General features: G+C 33.8%; 1 protein-coding gene across 2 annotated transcripts in view; it reads left to right on the top strand.

Moving 5' to 3' along the window:
- Positions 1–22491, top strand: part of Phip (PHIP subunit of CUL4-Ring ligase complex) — a 111555-nt gene that overhangs the window by 21616 nt on the left and 67448 nt on the right. For both annotated transcript variants that reach the window (XM_020183866.2, XM_020183865.2), the window contains exons 7-8: positions 9717–9877; positions 22012–22233. In XM_020183866.2, coding sequence (XP_020039455.1) covers positions 9717–9877; positions 22012–22233 — 383 coding nt within the window. The remainder of the gene's footprint in view (positions 1–9716; positions 9878–22011; positions 22234–22491) is intronic.

The raw sequence follows: 22491 nt of genomic DNA, 5'->3' as shown, positions 1-22491 counted from the left end.
GAGAGAGAGAGAGAGAGAGAGAGAGAGAGAGAACTGGGGTTTTGAATTCAGAGCCTATACTGATCTAAGCCACTCTCAGCACTTTTTGCTTTAGCTGTTTTTCATATGGGATCTCACATTTTCCTGGTTGTCCTGGGACCACTATCCTTGTAGCTGGGATTACAGACATGAGCCACTGTACCTCTTCCTTTCCACCCTTCCCTCCCTTTTTTGGTCTCAAACGGATTGGTTATGAGAGACTTACAAAATGCATTTTTTTGGGTGGGGGAGGGAAGGGGAAATGTTCTTTATGCCAAAGTGCCAGATACATAAAGTAGCTATTTCTTTTTCTTTTGCTTAAATTTCTTTTTGCTTAAATTTCCTTAGGTGAGCTCTAATTAGCGCTTTCATGTTTTAACTTCTTTTAGAAAAAGTGGGATCAAATTTGTTTTTAGGTTACAGACAGAGGGATAGCTCCCATCCTGTTGTGTGATGTGAATAGCAAGCAATTCTAGTAGTGATTAGGAAGCACTCACCATTTCTCCTTTAAGTTTGCATCACATATTTTCCCATAGTGATTTTTCCTATCTTTGTGAAAGTTTTCTATCTTTGTAAATGAAACAAATTATCATTATTATCTCATAAGATCTCTGGCTGTTTATTTTCAGGGGTCCTTTGGGTTTAAGATTTGAACACTTTGCTAGACATATTTGGAAACTAGAAAGCTCCTAATCAGGCTGAGTAGATATTGATATAAACAGAGCAGTAATTTGTTCAGCTTCTTAAGGAAACTGCAGGAGAAAAATGGTATCTGGGTGTGGTGGTTCATGCTTGTAATCCCAGCTACTTTAGATGCTGAGGAAGGGGGTCACCCGTCAGAGGCCAAGCTGGGCACAAGTGCAAGACCCTATCTGAAAAACAAACTTGGAAAAAAAAAGTGGGTGTGGCTCAAGTGGTAGTGTACTTGGTTAGCAAGCCAGACCCGAGTTCAGTCCTCAATACTATTTAAAAAAAGTGTGTGGTGGGGTGAAACTATGATCAGTCAGATTTATAATACATGGGGATTTGGTTCTTAAGGGACAGTCATTGTAGATGTTAGTGTAAAATACTTTTGAGTTTGCAAACATTTATTTTCATAGCAACTCTATAACAAACCCCCTCTTCATTAATGAAGAAACCAAAACTTAGAAAGTTAGTAACAAATTCAATTAAATATCTGGTTATTTTGGTTTAGATCATCTGTATTTAGCTTTATAGCACACCTTTTTGCCTTTATTTAATTTGTTATGCTTTCGTATTCTAGCTGTGACCATTTATTAATTTGGGTGTAGCAGTGTTTTAAATTATGTCTCAGTATTCAGACTCTTAAATAACTAAATATAATATATTTTTTCAAGTTTCTGTATTGTCAGATAAATACTTAGCTTTGAAAGCAGGTATTCAGTTCCTTGAGAAAAACTGTAGGAATCTTGGTGTCAAACTAATTAAATTTTTTCTCTAAAATAATACTTTCTTTATTGAACCCTTTAACTTCTTTTGCTAGATCAATTTTTGCTTTTAGTTATATCCTTTCCAACTCATTCTCATTGTGGCCAATAGAGAAAAGTATAAGAAGTTGTCCTAAAGCAAACCTTATTTAATTCCATTCTTTTCTCTAAAAATCTTCCCACCTAAACTAGAATTTAGTCTAAAAGCCTAAGCAATCTGCTGTACCTTCTCAGTCTCTGACACTTGGCATTCTTGTTCTGTGTGCCAGTTATATTTGTTTTGTTTTGAGATCAGGGTCTGAACTGATGATCCTCCTGCCTCAGTCTCCCAAGTATTGGGATTACAGTTGTGCACTGCCACACACAGGCCCATAACTCTCTTCTTTATGATGTTTTAATGCTGTAGTCTTTTTAACCTCAAGCCATTGTACATGGTGTTTCCTTAACCTGGAATATACTTCCCTTCCATCAATACTTTGGCTATTTAATTTTCAGATCTTGGTTTAAATGTCAGTTTTTCAGAGGAATCTACCCTGATTCCCTGATAAATCCTCCTGTATATGTTTAGAACCCTTTGCTATGTACTTCAGGGTTTCCCTAACCTTCTGTTTGATAGCGCTTATCATTGTTGTTAAGTCCTTGTTTCGTGTCTTTTTTCCCTGTTAGACTGCAATCTCTATGAGGGTGAGCACTGGATTTCTTTTTCCCTGTTAGCATCCCCTACCTCATAATTAACTCATGTAGGTGCTCTATAAATGTTTTTGGCTCAAAATTGAATGATTAAAATGTTTGAAATAAAACTACATAACTTGGAACTTTTTTTTTCCAGTTTAAAAGAAAAATGGAGGCTAAGGGGATAGCCCAGTAGTAGAGCACATTTAGCATGCAAGTGAAACCCTGGGTTTGAACCCCAGTACCACTGGTGTGTGTGTGGGAGGGTTTATTTTTACTAAAGTAACTGTAAAAGCTTTACCAGTATTTAAAATTAAAAATACTATAGTGTTTCCTATTCGAAGTAACTTGAGACTCATTTCCAGGAATAAAAAAAAGGGGAAGAATAAATACTATTCCCGGTAACAGAGTGGCAACCCCCTTTTTTAGCACTTGTTATGTCCTTGGTTCATGAAATTTTTGCTTTTAACTCTTTGGATCATTATCTCTTCTTTTGGCACTTTATTTCAGTTAGTGTTTGGGTTCCCCTTTTTAGATGCTAATCATTTTTTATGATACCTGCTAAGCCTTAAAAATGCAATGGTTTTCAAACAGGAGGTACAAGAAGAGATCAAAACTGAATATGTGAAGATTTGAAAACTAGCTACGATGCATACTAATCATTTAATTACAGTAGTTAACTAAAAATAAGTAGAGAAACTCTCATGGGTACTATGTTGCTCAGGTGATTATTTCTTTTTACTCTTCTATTCCCCATTACTTGTCCTTTTTTTTTTTTTTTAATTGACAGAAAGGTAATTACAGGATTATCCTGGTATTGCAGAACCCTTCCAACTTGGAAGTAGGAAGTATTGATTATTAGACTTACTATTATGGTGATTTATTTGTATTGTTCTGTTCTAGGTGGTGCTGTAGAAATAAACCAACCTATTGTTAAATTATTTTCCAGATTATCTCCAGCCCTGGAGATAATTATTTCACTTCCTACTAATGTCTGAATTAGTAGCTTCAGAAGAATTTTTGTGACAAGCTTTTCCATTATGTCTCTAGTGAATTAAATGTTCTTTCTTAGATGGTTTTCTCCTAAATAAAATTATACCTGATGTTTTTTATCTGTTACTTTTAAAACTCAATGTGAGACATTTTACAAACAACTTGATAGCCTGTTAATTATGCTAGGGCTTTCAAATCAAAACAGATACTCTTTGAGCATGTCATTTTTCAATTCATTGTCAAATTGGCAGTGGTCATTCTCTGTGGCATAATATACATACTGTTTTTTGGAGACAGGGTTTCTGAATAGTTCGGGTTCCCCTCAAACAGTCATTATAGGGTGATGTCAGAGGGCATTAATATTTTCCAGAGGGTCTTCAGGACATCTGTGAATAATCTCAGGACTCAGCTTTTTCAGAGGGAAATTTTGTTAGCAACAGCAGTTGCAGGGACCCAAAACTGGTGCCAGGAGTGAGAACTGTAATCACCATGATGACTACTTTAGCGATTTGGGGCTCGCTGTCCTTTTTTGCTCTTGTTTTTGAGACAGGTTAGCCTCAAACTTGCAAACTCCTGCTTCGGCCCCCAGAGTGCTGGAGTTACAGTTGTTGAGTCCCCATGCTCAACTTGTAGGGCTTCTTTTTTATGGTTAAATAAGTTCAAGTTTCTTGTACTTTATCCCTTTGTCTGTTTTTATCAGTCTTTGAATTTGAGTTAACCTCTGTACATTTTAGGTTACTACTCTTGCTTTTTTAAAGTTCCTTGAGGTTGATTGAGCTATAACTTATTTAATTAAAAAATGAATTAGAATGAATTATGCATATGCACAATGGAGAAAGCTTGGAAAACAGAACTCCAAAATCAGTCTTACTAGTTATCTCTCATTGATACTTAGGAAGTTTTCTTCAATCTTTTTTACTCTTTATAGGCAGTGTGTATTAGTTAAGAGTACAATCTTTGCCCACGCTGGTGGCTCATGTCTATAACCCTAGCTACTCAGGAGGCAGGCAGAGATCAGGAGGATCATGGTTAGAAGCCAACACTGGCAAATAGTTTGTGAGACCCTGTTTGGAAAATAACCATCACAGAAAAACAGGCTGATGGAGTGACTCAAGGTGAAGGCCCTGAGTTCAAGGCTCAGTGCTGCAAAAAAAAAAAAAAACCAGTATACTCTTTGGCATCATACTGTTTGTCTCAAACTTCAGCTTCACCTCTGGGAACATTAACATTTTAACCTTCAGTTTCTTATTGGTAAAAAATAGTCCCTTGTTGGTAATAGTAGTACTCAAAGGATTGATGAGGATTAAATGAGAATATATGTAAAATACTTTGAATGGGGTCTGTCATGTTGAAAAGTACTCAGTAAATACTAGCTGTTATTTTCTAAGCCTGCTGCATATTGTAATACTCTTTTTTTTCTCCTACCAGTGTATTTTGTATTGTATTTTGTTATTTATTCATGTTATTAATTGCACCTGATAAGTCTTTCTGTCTTACATTCTTTTTCTTTTTTTCGAAGTGGGGGGGGTTGAACTTAGGTCCTTGCCCTTACTAAGCAGGCACTCCACCACTTGAGCCACTATTCCATCCTTTTTTGCATTGGTTATTTTTGAGGTAGGGTTTTGCTTTATGCCCAGGCCAGCCTGGACTGTGATCCTTTTTATCTCTGCCTCCTCAGTAGCTAGGATTACAGGCGTGATCCATGCTCCTGGCTACAATTCTCCTGTTTATGTTTTCTGTGTAGCTGGGGCGACTGGCATGTGCTGCCATATCTAACTTTTTATTGGTTGAGGTGGGGTGTTGTGAACTGTTTTCCCAGGTTATTCTTAAACTATGATCTTCTTGTGTGAGCGTCTGTGCTTGGCTTAATTTTAATTTTTTACAAATGGTCTTTTAAAATTTATGGTTAATTTTGATCTTGGGTAGTTTCTTATAGTTTGACCCATGTGCTTGTCCATAATGTACGTTGCAGAAGGAGGAAGAGGTCTCTAAACATTTTGGAGGGAGATGGTATTTGTATTTCTGCTTTAGCATTTGCTAATTTTTAGCATGTATTTTTCTGCCATTCTCAAAAAAATGTAGTTACTAATGTTACTGCAGATGTTTTTTCATGGTAGTTACCCATGGGTTTTTTTTTTTTTTTTTTTTCTTGAGTGAACTTGTGTAAGAGAACTGAGGTGACTTTGATTATGTTTATCTTTTTCTGAAGTCTGGGCCTAACTGTAGGAACTCAGTAGAAAGATGTCAGTTGTTTATCAGCAAATAAGAGATTTTAGTTATCTTAAAAATTAGTTAATAAGGGATCAAGAATAAGACATTTTTAAGTGGACTCATAATGAAGAGTTCAAATAACTATTAAAATTAAATGATTTTGGTGATGGCATATAAAAGCATATTTATTATGTAGCATCTAAATATATATAAAATAATCACAATTTAATAGAAAAGAGAAGTAAAGTTGAAAGCCTGGAAAAAAATGATTGATTGTTTAGAGAGGAAAAAAATACCTTCAGAGACTCACCTCATAATGTGCATTTAAATTGCAGATACATTAAAAGGTTAAATGAGAAATTTAAACCATAAAAAGTGAAAGAAAGCAAAAGTAGACATTTATTGTACTACTGTCTCAATAGGACTCTTCATATTGAAACAAAAATCACAAAAGAAAGGAAAAATTGATGAAATGATTATGTAAAATTTGAGAAATTGCGAGATATCAAAGAACTGCATAATATGAAGCTATGTATGCTGAGGAAAATAGAAATGTTTCTCTGATGGTGTAACTGAATAAATAGAAGTTTGAAAGAATAACTTACTTAAAGTCTCTACATGCAGATTTGAATATAAATTGATCTTATTTAAAGCCTGTCCATTTACTAAGGAATACAGTATACCTATTAAAATGCTGTTTATGAGAAAAAACAATCTTTGCAAAATTTATGAAATGATTGCTTTGGGAGGTAGAACTGTGCCTTATACTTCTTTCATGAATAGTCTTATTTTCTAAATTGAGTATCCATTAGTTGTAAGAAGTGAGTTGTGGGGTAGTTTATCATATTACTGCCTAGAGAAGTGATGGATGTGAACCTACCACCTAGATATGAATGAAGTTATATAGGTAACTACATTACATTTTGGGCCTTTTGTTGGCTTGTAGTAATTAGTTCTGTAGGCTTGTACATGCAGAATCCGTGTAAAAGACTGTTCTGGATGATTTCCTACAAATGACATTTTTCACTATTTTGCTCTGTTTTCACTTCAGACTTAAAGAGATTGTTACTTCAAATTTACGGAATTTTTATTTCAGCTACTGATATATTTTCATAAAGTTAAGTAAATATATTTTGCTCTCTCACAACTTGAATCTTTTTAGCAGAATACTTGAAGTACTATTTAGATATGTTTTGGGTCTTTTAATCTAGCAGAAAAAGATATTTTTACTTTGGTTTTTTTCCCCTAAACCTAGTTGCTTTATTGCTACATAATTTATTTGTTAGCTCCCCAAATTATATTTATTTACTAAATGCCAGCCATAACTTTAAGCTAAGGCAAATCAAAGTACAAAATAAAACAACAAAATCCTGCCTTACAGAGTTAGTGTTGTAGTAGGAGGAGGCAGTTAATAATAAACAAACATGGTGCATAAGCAGTAAATGTATAGTATCAGGCAATAATGGATAAAGAACAAATACAGAGCTACATAAAGGGGTATCAGGAGTTACATGTGTTGGTAGAGAGTGGATGACAGGTTTCAATGCCTGATCCATTTAGGCAAATTTGAGAAGGTAATGGACATCTGAGAAAAGACTTAAAAGCGTTCAGTATAGGGTGGCCAGAACAGACCAAAAGAAGAAGTAGATCAGAGAGGTAATGGCAGACAAGTTTATTAAGGGCCATGTAGATTAATGTCTAAAGTTTGGTGTTTATTCTGAATGAAATGAATAGCATTCTTACTTTTGAGCAGAATAGTGATGATCGATTGCAACAAATTAGGATGCATTTGAAGTTTACCATGGTTTTCCTAGAGAAGGTGTCTTCCCGCTCCTGGAGGATAAGAAAGAATTTGCTAAGTGAAAAAGATTTGTCATTGCTTTGATAGGCCTTATTTAAAGCTATTCCCCCTTATATTTAGGGAAATAAATGTATTTTCTAACCAAAGTTATACATGGTACTTAATTTAAGGTCAAAACTAAAAATAGCATCATAAAAAGAACCTTTTCCTTTTTGTGTCTTATGTCTGTTTAACCATGCTCATTTTAAAAAGTGATGTTCTATTGTAATAAAATTCAAGGAATTTCTATAATAAATGAGACATTTCCTTTTTATTCAAAAATCCAATTATTCTGTCGTTATTATTATAAATGAATAAAACCAGAAATTAAATTGAACCATCTTGTATATCTTATTAACTAAGCTTCATGTACTTTTTTGTTTATGAGGCTCTGCATTCCATTGTGAATAAAATACAAGAGAATTTCTGTTCTTTAATAAAGTAGTTAAGGTCTAGTGGTGAGAATAGATTATGGCATATAATAAAAGGAAATGTGAGTTCATTGAATGTGAGTCCTAGATTCTTCTGTCTTTGTAAAACAACTTTTGATGTAGTCAGGCTTTTCTCAGATTCAGCCTCCTTGGTTGAACTTCAAATACTGACCATCCATACATTTTCTTCTCTCTCTCCAGTAGTTATAAAGTTTAACCATCAACTTACTACTTTGGAACTCTACATATTATTCTCTTACTATGTCATATCTCTTGTGCCTGAGCACAAGTTTGCACATAGATTGAAAAGAAGGTGTTGTCTTCTTTAGGATGGAGTCATACTATAGATAATTCAAGAACTATTTGGTAGCTAAGCATTATAAAGGGTATGAAATATATTATAACTATAAATATATTTCACTTGTGTTTGTTGAAAGTTTCACATAGTTGCCTATAAAGAGAGTTTTTGAGACTGTAGAGTTGTTTTTTTTTAATTGATCCCCAAAATAGAGATTTAATTCTACTTTAGCTTTAGTAAAACCCATGTTTAAGACAGCAGTAACTTTTTTTTATGTCTAAAGGGTGTATTTTTAGCATCTCTGATTTTTAAATGGTTTTTGTAACAGATTCATCTAAAGATTTTTTGGTAGATATGTTAGTGCTTAATCATTGTGAAATAATAGTTTTAATTATCTCCAGCCATTGTATTTTCATACCTCAATAGTGCTACAATTTCATAAAATTTGACGTTTTGAGAATTTTATAAATTTTAGATAGAGGTAATTAAAGTACAACTTGGTAATGCTTTCAATGTTTGTGTAATATGTCATTTATTTTCTTATAGAAAATAAGCTGGTTATTGTATAAAAAAGTTAAAACTAAGTATGCAAATTTACAATTGTGAAACCTAGTCTTAGACATTCCCAGGTATTAGCATAGACTTTTATATAGAGTTCATATGCTAACAGCAAGAGAAATACTCTGTTAGAATATAAAATGAAGAACATATAAGCATAATATAATTTTTATTTGAACTATTGTTACTTTAGAACTTGGAAAGCATCCATTTTCATATATTCTCACCATACCTGAAGATTTTCTTAAATTTTATTTTAGCTTACAAATGGTTTGTGAGCCTAGCGTTTATTGGATGTGAAAAATAATACTGAGATTCTTTATAGTACACCTGAAGTATTTATGTTTCATCAACTTTAGTGTATAATTACTTGGCTTTCAACCTGGGTTAAATAATATTGTTTACGTATACCTAATTTTCTTTTGGACTAAATTCAGACGAGAAAGTGTAGTGCTAACTATCCAATGTAGATGCATCTTGGTTGGGGAAAATGGCACTCTATTAAAAGATAATCTATAGGTTAATAATGTGCCTTATAATAGTCAACCTATATTTTTGAGCACCTTCTTTGTAAGTTATCAGTTTAGAAAATACATACAGTAATTTAGTTGAAAGAATATTATGTGTTGGAAATCAGTACATTAGTTTTTAAGGTAGAAGACAAACTTCCATCAACTTGGATGGTTTGAATGAATGAATTGAAAAGCAGGATCTAATAAGTTCTAGAGAAAGAATCATATAGTCTGGGAAGATCTCTAGTTTAATTACTCTTTTTAAATAATGCAAGTGACTAATTTCCTGCAAATATTTTTTAAACATCATTCTCTGAGTCATATTTAGAGTGTTCAGGTATTACTAGTTGATGAAAATAAAAATCTAGATTCCAGTTTTAACTACTTTTTAAAGAATAACTATTTCCTGTGGGCTTATAAAGAAATAATATGTAACACTTTCATTTTTAAAGAGCTCTAGCCAGAGTAAAGAAGTGCAGGTTTTAATCCTAGCTTCATGCCTTACTCTGTGACTATAAACAGGTCATTTAACAGCATTCAATTATTTTTAAAATGAGAATAGTGCCAACTTAAGTAAATAAGCCATTGACTATTTTGAAGACTTAACTAGGAGCCAAATATATATTATAAGGTATCTGTATTTTTACCAAATTGTGCAAATTGAAGTTTCTTAAAAACTGATAATTTAAGAACATTTATATTTGAGTTACATTTATATTCCTGTTTCTTTGGTAGCCGATACTCTGTTTTCAAGGAAGCTGAATGGGAAATACAGACTTGAACGACTTGTTCCAACTGCAGTATATCAGCATATGAAGATGCATAAGCGAATTCTTGGACACTTGTCATCTGTGTACTGTGTGACTTTTGATCGAACTGGCAGACGGATATTTACTGTAAGTATTTTGTACTGTAAGTATCTTTGTTCATAGATGGAATTGAAGAAATATTGCATATAGGTGATCTTGAAATAAAAACTTTTTTTTAATGGAAAACTGAAAATTTAGGTACTTTATTTAACATACTACTGAAGAAGATTTTACTTAAATTTGGACTTAATCCAAGTTTGATAAGTTCCTAAAAGACATGTTATAGTGTATAGTCACAGTTATATTATGGGCCTCCATTTCTCAACATTGTATCAAATAGGCAGATTGACATCTTATAGTAGTAGGAGGTATGCACTCAATGAGTTAAGTAAATCCTTGAAGATAGTTATATGTATCATTTTGTATTATCTGTAGAAAACAACTTGCTAGCCTGGAAAAAATTCCCTTTAAATAGTAAATAGTAATAGAAAAATGATATGAGAAATTTTGAGCATATTAAACTGTCTTTGCTTAGAATTTTATTACTTTAAAAACACCTCCTTCTTTAAAATGTCTGATGTTTTAAAAGAATCTCTTTAGATTTACTTCTTCTTTCTTTTTAGCATGTTGGAGAACAGCAGTTGTCCAGCCTCATTTTAAATGAGAAAATCACTTTTAGATTATTTCATTTTATTTTCAGGTGGTTTATTATATCCATTAAGGGTAATATTTATGATACTACTATGGTTATATTTAACATTACCCTGTGGACTGAAAGTCTGTGTGCATTCATATAGTCCTTAAATGCCTTTGAAATAAGAAAATGAGAAATATGAGTTAATAGAAATTTATATTTCTGTCTTTGAAAAGAGCAGCTGCAAATTTTATAATCATTATGATTCTAGATTCCTCTTTTAGTAATTCGCTTATAAACAGATCTATTTCTACTTACATCTCCTATGTATATATCCAGTCATCTGTAAAACAGCTAAATTGAAGAATATGGGAAAAAAGTTTATATACACTTTATTGTTGGCCCTCATCCGTCAGCCATTTGTAGAGCATTTCCTCCATTTTCCCCTTTTGCCATCTGTTTTATTTCCATTGTTCTCTATGAAACAAAATAAATGAAATTTCCTAAACTTTCTCACAGGTCATTATTTTCAGAGTAGAGAACAGGCACTTCTGTATTTGCTGAAGTGCTTGATGTATCTACACTGGTAATTTGCTCTCAAACAGTAATTGAAAATTAACTTAGCCACTTAAGTTTAATGTACTAATAATGTTGAAATTCAACTCTCAAAACCTAACTTTGGGATATAGTACATATATACATGGAAATGTCATAATAAAACTGCCTGTGTAGCTACCTTAAAAAACCAAAATGTCTTTTTTCAAAAACAGGCAGGAAGGTAAAACAGGTCCTGTCTGGGGATTGGTATTAGTGAGAATGGGAAGTACATAAGGAAAGGTGTAGGAGGGTGAATATGGTTGAAATATTATGTACTTGTATATGAAAATGGAAAAATGAGACCTGTTGAATGCTCTCAGGAATGGGGGAAAGGAGGACAAAGGAGAATGATGGAGGGAATGAATTTAACTAAGATATATTATAGACAGTTATGTAAATGTCACAGTGTACCCCCAGTACAATAATAATACAATAAAAAAATAAAATTAAAAAACATTCTTTCAAAAGCAGTAATAAATTGAAATAATGAAAAAGGCATTACATTGCATTTGCACTTCATTTTGGTGACTTTAAAGCTATACATTGCACTGAGATTATAAAAAATACTGTTAGTAAAGTACCTTGTAGAGATTTTTTCCTTAAAAATGATATGGATTGTAAACATACTTTATGAAACATTGTGTGTTTTGATAAGAATTTGATGCATAATCTCTTCGAGGTTTTTGAAGAAAATTGCATTGAAATGTGCTTGTTGTTAACTCGTGAATTTAGTAGAATGGTGGGTACAGAGTTGGAAGAACGCTTTGAACCAGGGGTTAGCAAACTACTGCCTCTGGGTCAATCTAGCCTACTACTTGTTCTTGTAAATAAAATTTGGAGACTTAGGCACTAAGTTGATTAATCTCTGTAGGTTCTTTCCCACTTGAATGGCAGAGTAGTTATGACAGAGATCATATGACCCTACAAAACCTAAAATATTTATCTGATCTTGTGCAGAAAAATTTGCAGTCCTTTTTTAGATATTTAATTCATACTCTAAGGGCGTTTGGTTTGGGGAACAAGAATGATATGTGAAGAAGAAACTACTTTCTGATTGTTTCCTTTAGTTGAAGGCAAATAAATAAAAGGAAGAAAATTAATGGTGTAATGTTTTAAATGGTCTTACTAGGAGTCTAAAAGATATCTTTGTTTCAAGTATGTGATATAATTTGTTAATTGCTCCAAACTCAATCTTATTTTTAATTTTGTACTGGTGATTTACAGTTAAAGTTTCTAAAGTGTTACAATAGGAAATGCAAAGGTAAGAACACTTCAGAGATAATTCCCTTCTATTTTTATGATTACCACTTCAAGTGGTAGTAGAGTACATATATGGTCATTAATCCTCCTACCTCATAAATTTGAAATGGGTGCTGGGGCTTTCTCACTCAATTAGTAGGTACTAATGCTTTCAAAATCAATTTTGAAGATTGATAGGATAAAACTTTAGGATAGTAGATCGTGATTGACCAGTAAAAGCTTAATGTGAGAGAATACATGTTACTGTTTATTGGAAGAATGATTCAGTAACGGACCAACTAATATTTCCTTTTTATGTACTGGTATTTTATTTATTTATTTTTATTCATTTATTCACATGTGCATACATTGTTTGGGTCATTTCTTCCTCCTGCCCCTTTCCCCCACCATCTCCCCTCTTCCCCCCTCAGTTCCAGGCAGGTCCTGTTCTGCCTTTATCACTAGTTTTGTTGAAGAAAATAGACAAGCATAATAAGGAAGACAAAGTGTTTTTTGCTAGTTGAGTTAAGGATAGCTATCCAGAGATATTCCTAGCATTGCTTTTGTGTACCCGTGTTGTGACCCATGTTGATTCATCTCTAACTGATCTTTAACCTGGTTACTGATCCCCTTCTCATGATAACCTCTGTAGCTTTAAGGTTTCTGTATTAGCTCCTGTGGAGTGGGGACATCAAACGCTTTCATGTTTTGGATTTTCTACCTATTCCTATATCTCCCATATGTGCTCTCCCCTTGTCATGTGATCCAAGTCCAACCAAATTGCTGCATTTGCCCTAGATTTAAAGTCTGCATATTACTACTTTTGGTCTTCTGAGCCTGGCTTACCTCGCTTAGAATGATGTTCTCGAGTTCCATCCGTTTACCTGCAAATGATAAGATTTCATTCTTCATGGCTGAGTAAAATTACATTGTATGCAAGTACCACATTTTCTTGATCCATTCATCAATAGTGGGGCATCTTGGTTGTTTCCATAACTTGGCTATTGTGAATAGCGCTGCAATAAACATGGGTGTGCAGGTGCCTCTGGAGTAACCTGTGTTGCATTCCTTTGGGTATATCTCCAGGAGTGGGATTGCTGGATCATATGGCAGGTTTATGTTTAGATTTTTAAGAAGTCTCCACATTTTTTTCCAGAGTGGTTGTACCAGCTTGCATTCCCACCAGCAGTGGATTAAGGTTCCTTTTTCCCCACATCCTTGCTAACACATGCTGTTGGTGGTATTTTTGATGATGGCTATTATAACGGGTGAGGTAGAATCTTAGTGTGGTTTTGATTTGCATTTCCTTTATGGCCAGAGATGGTGAGCATTTTTTCATGTCCTTTTTTGCCATTTGAATTTCTTCTTTTGAGAAAGTTCTGTTTAGTTCAGTTGCCCATTTCTTAATTGGTTCATTGATTTTAGGAGAGTTTAGTTTCGTAAGTTCCCTGTATATTCTGGTTATCAGTCCCTTGTCTGATGTATAGCTGGCAAATATTTTCTCCCACTCTGTGGGTGGTCTCTTCAGTTTAGAGACCATTTCTTTTGTTGTGCAGAAGCTTTTTAATTTTATAAATTCCCATTTGTCCATCCTTTCTCTTAGTTGCTGGACTGCTGGGGTTTGTACTGGTATTTTAAGACTTTGCAGATTTATTTCTAACATAGTTGTATATATGTATTTGAAAGCTTTTTCCAAGGGATTAATTTTCTTGAGTCTTCTAAACAGGCACAGCTAGAGACAGTGTTACACTGTGGTCAAGATCATCAGCTTTGGCATCGTATGGCTTTTAGTCATGACTTTACCACTTCCTAATAGCACAAATGTAGTAGATTACCTTACTCCTTTAGTTGCTAATTTTCTTATCTTCTAAAAAGAGAGGGAATGGATGATAAAACTACCAACCTAATGGAACTTTTGTGAGAGTACATGGAATAATGCATATAATCAGTACTGATCAAGGTATACAGAAAGAAGTCATTAAGTTTTACCTGTTGCTGTTAATTTTCTGGATAGATTAATGTAAATTTTATCTAATTTTTATGCAACAGAACTATTTATAAAACATATACAAGTTTTAAAAAGAAACCATTGTAATTGGTAGATTAAATTCTGTTAGGAAAATTTATCATTATTTTGTGCCAGAGTATTTTAATAATGTGTTACCAGTAGAATAATGGGGGAAAAATACCCAGAAACAAAACCCAAGAAGGGAGATAGCATAATTACCAAGTAAGACTTTACTTCCTAATTCTCATTTATACTTTTAAGTTTTTTACTTGGTTTCAGAAATGTAGTCCCAAATTATGTCTACCAAAGAAAAACAAAATGAATTCTAAGGACTAAGGTAACAATTCAAAAGTCCATTGGGTACATAAAAGACAGACTGCCCCCACCACCCCTTCAGAAAGGTAAAATGTGTTTCCTATTTAGATGAAGGTAAAGGAACATAAAATATTTCCATCAATATAATAAGTCACAGCAAAGAACGAGTTTATATGTATTCCTTTAATAACTTTATAGTCTTATATGAACCAGTCACTATTGTAAACATTTAGAGTATAGAACTAAAAGGCCATAGTATCTGTCCTTTAGAGTTTTGCACTTAGTAAACAAACCGTATTGATACCATATGATAAGAATTTTGATAGAGAGTACCCACATTACTGAGGTATTGTAGGGAGAGCTATCCAGTTGAGCTGGATATTGCAGACTTAGAGAAACGCATTTATAAATTTTGGAAGTGTATAACATGTAATTGTGTATTACTGAATATGGCATAGAATAAATATAGGTTATCTTTAAGCAAGAGCTAGAGATGTCAATGGGTGACAGAATCATCTTTTCTGACCAATAAGGAGTGGGTTTCTTTCCAGAAGATGAAGGAGAACTAATGATGAATTTAGATAGGAGAGTCAGTAGAATATTTCTTTTTTGTTGTTACTGAGAGGGATCCCTCTATATTGCCCAGACTGGTCTCTAACTTCCCTTGCATCCTAGGCTGGCCTCCAACTTCCCTTGCATCCTAGGCTGGCCTCCAACTCACAGTCTTCTGCTTTAGCCTTCCAAGTACCTGGAATTACAGGTGTGTACTACCACACCTGGCAGAATGTCTACTTTTAATGGTGTCTTTGGCATTATTGTGGCAGATGAGTTGAAACTAAGGAAGTATATAAGAGAAATTGATGAAAATGTTCTGTGAAAATTTGAACAATGAAAGAAATCATCACAGTTTATACAGAGGCACAGGATTTCTAGGATTTGAGAGACTGAACTGTATATAAGGAAGGAAGGAGAAGGAAGAGTATGGGATGACATGTTTTTAATTTCTTCATCAACTTACAGTTTTCTCATTTACCCTGATAGGTATTTAAGTGGAGAAGTTTGTGAAGGTGAGACATGTTGTCTTTGAGAAGTTTATGTAGAATGCCAAATAGAAGTGCTCAGTAGCAGTGGGAACACCAGAGAGAGATCTTCCAGGTTGGAAGATTCAGCTTAGAAGTCATTCAGTATGGAAAAGGAATATGTTGTTTTATATGTATGTAACTTAAGAAAGCCAAATCTTCAACTATTAAAGCAATCAAAAGAACAGTCAATAATTGAGACGGAGAGCTGACTTGGAGGCCGAGGATGGGAGACAAGTGTCTTAGAAGCTAAGAGATGAGTATGCCATGAAAGATTGAAACCTAAGGCAAATTAGGACTCAAAGGACTCTTGTGAACTTCGTACGGTCGTTAATGACTGCTGTGATCTAAATGTTTGTGTGTCGTGGGTCCCCCCACCCCCAATTCTTACGTTGAAATCTAATATCCAATGTGGTAATACTAAGAAATGGGGACTTTGGGGGTCCCTGCCCTCATGAATGGCATGAGCGCCCTTATGAGATAATCCAGGGGACTTGTTTGCCCCTTGTGTCATGTGAAGACACATCTAAAAGTTGTTACTTATGACCAGAAAGAACTTTTATCTGTTGGTGCCAGCCTCTAGAGCTATAAGCAATAAATTTCTCAATCTAAGATATTTTATTAAAGCAGCTCGAACAGACTAAGACAACGAGCTTGACAAAAGATGTTTTATTTCAGTATTAGGGATAGGAGTGACGTTGCAATGTAGTGAGGAAAGGGTGAGAATACACTTAATGTATTCAATGAAAAGTTCAGTGCACTTAATATGGACTAATTAATGACAAAAAACAATGAATGTCTATTCTCTGCATATTCAGTACTGCCACTGAATTTTGTACTTCTATTTTACTATATTTTCCTGTTATGTTGGAATGAGTTTGTTTATATGTCTGTTTTTTCCTATTAAGTTATGAGCTTCTTTATTGCAAAGACTTTTTTTATACCTTCTAGATCTATAGTGCCTTAGAGTATCTGGTGCATATAGTAAGCACCAGTAATCAATTAGAGGTATAAAAATTAATAATGTCCTTTCTTACAGGAAGCTTAAAATCTGTTGGGGGTATACATACAGACATTTATAAGACAAATTTCCTTTTAATATGCTTCAGTTACACTGCATTTCCCTTCATACACACACACACACACACACACACACGCACACACACATGTCAAACATGCAAAGCTTCTTTATGGCTAAAGCATTTATACTAGTTATTCCCTTTGCCTGGGATTGTCTTCTTCAAAATATTCATGTGGCTGATTCCCTTATTAGTAGGTAGAGGTGGTAGAGAGGAGGATCTTGTATTGAAGATCTTGGCATAATCTTGCAATATGGCCTCTTCTTGAACAAAATTAAATTGCAAGCAACTTTTAGTTCTACTTGAAGAGCAAACTTCTTAGCTTGAATAAGAAAATGGAGTTAAATTATTCATAACAATATAAATGACATCTTTGGCTTTCCTTTCTATTTCTTCTAATGTCAATCAGAAGTGAGATCACTAAAGTACGTAGTAACAGCAAGAGAAATTAGAATTCTCTTTCTTTACTCTGCCAGGTAACAGGCTTTCAATGAATGCCAAATTCCCTGAAATATTTTAAGTTGAAAAAAATCACATAATTGATTTTGTTTTTATGTCAAAATAGTAATCTTTGATTGGACTGTATGATTGAACCCTTCTCTTTTTCAGGGGAAGATTGTCCAATCTACATTTTAATTTTAAGGTTATTTGAGCAAAAGTAACCTGTTTCAAAATGAATACAGTTTTCTGCTTGTAGGAAAGTCATCCATTCTTTGTCGTTTACATCTACATCCTGTAAAGTATTTTCCTCATTATTTAACATTTCACATTTCTGAATAAGCCATACTAAAAAGAACTCTATCAAGTTGGTCTGAAACTTAGTTTTGTTTAAATAGTTCAAGTAAGTCTTCTAAAACTTTCCTTCCAGGAACTAATTAAATTGTTAAATTTTGGAGCATCAACTTTAGGTTCTATTTTGATTTTTGCATCAAATTTAGGTGATTTGAGGCCCTGTGTTTGAAGTTGTTCCATGAAAGTTTGTGTTGTAGATAGGCCGTAGTTGTCTGGATTTTTGGGAAAATCAGAAAATTTAATGCATTACAAAATTAAAAGCCTTGTCAGAGATCTGCAAAGAAATTTTCTTCATCAGAATAGCAAAGCCAGATGAATTATCAGACATCCTCTAGACTTAATCTATGAAGAATGCTTGTATTTATCCCATTTTTTCTCTCAATCCTTTTGTTTTGAAGAAACACTGCCATTTCCAAAAGGATTAATAAAATTTGAACTCTTTTTCAAGAGAGACAAAAAAGTAGGAATTATCTTCAGTAAGAGATTTAAATGCATGTTGGAAAGAATTATCTTTGGTACCATCACCTCTATACTGTATTAAAAAATATTAGAAGAAATAGTTATTTCAGAACAAATGTCCATTTTAAAGGCACATTTAAAAAATTTCATTGTGTGTGGCTTTTCCAGGTGTAGCAGTGGAATCAGCAAATTTGTAAGGTACCTCAAGCAACAAATTCTTCAGTTTTGTCTAATCTGAGTTATGTTAAAGTCTATCGTTTCTCACCATGACTTCTCTCACAAGTAATACCTACTCGTATTTTTAGTATAAAGATGAATTCTTTCAACTTCTTTGTCTTTGTCCTTTTTTATTGACAAGGTACCTGGACATAAAAAAATACTGCAAATTTCATGTCTCCTTTTTGGGAGATATAAGAAAGCTAAAAGCTACACAGATTTTCTTTTTGTTATTTTTTTTTTTTCAGTTTAAACTAGGTTTGATGTCAAATGACATATGATAGCATGCTAATAAGCATTGTTTCACAGCAATAATGACAATTTTTATTAAAAAGTGAAACTAGTGATCCACTCATCTCTTAGTTTGCTTGAGATTAAACACTAGTATATTATAATTTGACTAAAAATGAATTTCAAAAAATTAAATTTTGTAGCCACCCCAATTTTTTTTTTATCATAGTTGTGGCAATCTTATCTTCTGTCATTGTTTCAACTACTTATAAGCTAGCTGGTAACACCCAGCTTTCTTTCGCTACCCTAGATCTCCTCTTGTGGTTTCAGATCTATTCCTCATAGTAGAGTCTGGCTAAAATAGAGTGACCTTGTCTTGTCTACTTAAAATTCTCTAGTAGCTGCCTTACTAGGTTAAATTCAAGTTCCTTAATTGGCTTATAAAACCCTCTTATCACCTTCCTCAGGTAAAACCTTCCCAGTTTAATTTCTTGTTATTTTCACTTGCAATTTTTTGTCATTTTGCCATTTCCCAACCCTCACAATATCTAGCTGTTCTTGAGGTAGGGAGAAGAAGATGACTACTTGTTTTTCCCTGAGCGTTGAAGCTTTGCTGAAAAAACTACTAGCTGAAGTTTCTCTAAAATCATTCTTTCTAAATTTAGCAGGTTTTTCCACTGTTGCTTTCAGAATTTTTTCCTCCTTTTATCTTTTTATGGTGGTACTGGGGTTTGAACTCAGGACCTCACACTTGCTAGGCAGGTGCTCTACCATCTGAGCCACACCCTTGCCCATTTTTCCTCTTGTTGCTTTTATTCCACTGTGTTTACAAACTTTCTTCACTTTTTTTGTTCATTCTTTTGTTCCCCTTTAGCTCCCTCTTTCAGAAAACAGTGCTCAAATATTTGTTTTACTTATTTATATTTATTTATGCATGCTAAGGTTGCAGTTATCTAGTTTTTTTCTAATTTGCTTTACAATTGCTAGTAACCATCTCTTCTGCTCTAATAACTGTTTTACCACTCATTGTCTCTTTCCTTTATGTGCTGTTTTCCAATTTTGAATGGATCTCTTGTTGCCTGAATCATACTGATGACAGGATGGTCTTTGGAAATTTAAATCAGATCCTGGTGCTCACTTGATTTCATTGATCTTCATTACATACCATATTCGTCATCCTCCTGCCTTTACTTCACACTGTCAGTTAGTCTACAGACTACTTTCACTTTCCTGAATTACTCATGTTGTTTTGTATTTTCATGCTTTTGATCATACTCTTGTCTCTAGTTGGTAGATAATTTGTTCTTTTTAAGATAAGAGTATTATTAAAATAGGAATACTACTGCCAAAATGTTGGAGATAGTCAATAATTCATAAATAACTTTTAGGATTGCCAGGCACTGTTTAAGCTCTTCACATTACTTGGCTCATGTACTCTCTTGAAAAACCTTATGACAAAGGCAGAGATGAGAAAAATACCACATAATGTAAAATGTCCACAGTTACACAACTAGAGAGTGGTTATGTGGGTCATGAAGTCAGAAAATTTAACTCTAGAGTCTTTGCTGTATGCTGCTTTACTATATTGTCTCTTCAAGCATAGGATTCTGTCCATGCACACAAATCACCAACATTGAAAGGGGCAGAGATCAACCAGTTTAATCTATTTTGTAGATAAAGAACTTGAAACTAAGTATATGTGATAGAAATACCAGATTTTAATGTGGGTGGTTTATCAAAGCCAAGTTTTATTACTAGTCCTTTTGCTGGTTGGTAACTACCTAATTTGCCCGAATGTTCATTCAGAAGAACTGGTTTTGTGGCTAACTGGGGAGTGTTTTTGGCAATGTTGACAGTTTGATTTGATAAACATCATTTAACATTCTGATAGTGCTGTGTGATCATTTATGTCTTACCTATGTCTATTGCAGAATGAGGTAGTAAACTTATGAATCATTTGCCCTGTAGGTTCTCAGATGTAAAGCTTTTTGTTGTTGTTTTGTTTTACTTTAAGGGGGAAAAATGGAGTTAAGATTGGAAAATCATAAAGAATTTTAACATGATACCTTAGTAAAACTACGTACTACAGAACATTCGTAATTTTGCAAATATGTGTTTCTTATTTTAACTTTATGTTAAAGATTAGAAAATATGGTAAAAGTATTGATAAGTTCTGAACTTTGTAGATAACTGTATGGAGTCAGTGACACTATTTCTGCTTTTCTAAATATTCAACATAAATATAAAGCCTGGAGATTCTAATCTCTGCTTTAGCTATATGAAATTAGAATGTTTTATTTCCAAACATGTGTATTAAAGGGAAACTGTCCTAAACAATTTCTTCCTGAATTTGTTACTGTAGCAAACAAGTAATTTATATCTTCTGACTTCATGCAGATAGCATTAATTTTTTTCCCCTGATAAATGGTTTTAGTTGATGTCATGTAATGTTTTTAGCTGAAGATCATTGATAGGAAAGTCATAGTTACTGTGTTTTCAGCTTTCCAGGAGAAGTTGCTCCAAAGTGAGCATACTTTTAGCTTTATATAGCATCAGTTACCAGTATATATTTGTTTTGTAATTATGGTTTTGTGTTATTAGTTCAGAGGTTTATTTATTTATTTTTATTAATATTATTTTGTATTTGGTTTGAGCTCAGGGCCTCGAGCTTAATAGAAGCAGCCACATGTTCTACCACTTTAGCCACTTGCCCAGTCTTTTTTTTTTTTCAGTTATTTTTTAGATAAAATTTCCCTTTTTTCCCAGGGCCAGCCTCAGACTGTGATCCCCCTACCTACACCTCCCACATAGCTGGGAATACAGGCAAGTGACTTATTTGTTGAGATGGGGTCTCACTACTTTTTGCATGGAGTGGCCTAGAACCAATATCCTCCTGATAATCTGCCTCTGGAGTAGCTGAGATTGTAGATGTATACCATCACTCCTGTAATCCCAGCTACTTGGGAGACAGATATCAGGTGGACTACAATTTGAGGCCAGCCTGGGCAAAAAGTTAACGAGACCCTGTCTCAGCAAACAAACAAAAAAAACTGGGTATGGTGGCATGTGCATCAGTAATCCCAGATATGTGGGAAGTGTAAATAGGAAGATTCTGATCCAGGTTGGCCTGAGCAAAAACAACCAACAAACCAAACAAACACAAGACCCTATCGGAAAAACAGCTAAAGCAAAAAGGACTAGGGAGTGTAGTTGAAGTGGTAGAGCACCTGCCTAGCAAGTGCAAGGTTTTTAAGTTCAGACGTCAGTACCACAAAAAACAATTGTGGGTAGAGGTTATGTTGAATGATAGGTAGGGAGCCATGTTAATTAGTACTACCAACATCTTATTCTTTTGTTTGCTGGTGGGCACACAGTTGTTCATCATAAGTAAGTGAATGATTTAATTTAATACAGAGCTTTATGAACAAGAAAATTCCTAACAAAAATATTTTATTACTTTCCGTCCTTAATGATACAATTGTTGGGAAGTAGATGTAACACATCTTAACCATGTTAAGAATGTGAATTAAAATTTATAGAATTACTTCTACTAACATCCATTTTATCTTTAGGGTTCTGATGACTGTCTTGTGAAAATCTGGGCAACAGATGATGGGAGATTATTAGCTACTTTAAGAGGACATGCTGCTGAGATATCAGACATGGCTGTGAACTATGAGAATACCATGATAGCAGCTGGAAGTTGTGATAAAATGATCCGTGTCTGGTGTCTTCGAACTTGTGCACCTTTAGCTGTTCTTCAGGGGCACAGTGCATCTATTACATCACTACAGGTGATTGGCTTTAACACCACTTAAAAACTTTCTGGTTATAATTTAAAGTAAGTCACTGTTATAATCCAGTATATAAGGCTCACTAAAACATAAAAAAAGATGTATTTGTGCTTTCTTTATAAATTATATAGATTGAATAGCATGGTAGTTATGATCTTGGTCTATTCTGAGTGTTTTCTGTTGTTGCTAGTTGTTAGTATGGTAAAAGTAGGTTTTATTATTTGGACTGTATCATTCCTCTTGTAAATAATGTGTGTA

The sequence above is a fragment of the Castor canadensis genome, chromosome 1 (assembly GCF_047511655.1).
Source record: "Castor canadensis chromosome 1, mCasCan1.hap1v2, whole genome shotgun sequence".
Lineage (NCBI taxonomy): Eukaryota > Metazoa > Chordata > Mammalia > Rodentia > Castoridae > Castor > Castor canadensis.
Note: the sequence above shows the minus strand (reverse complement) of the source record. Positions and strands in the feature narration are given on the sequence as shown.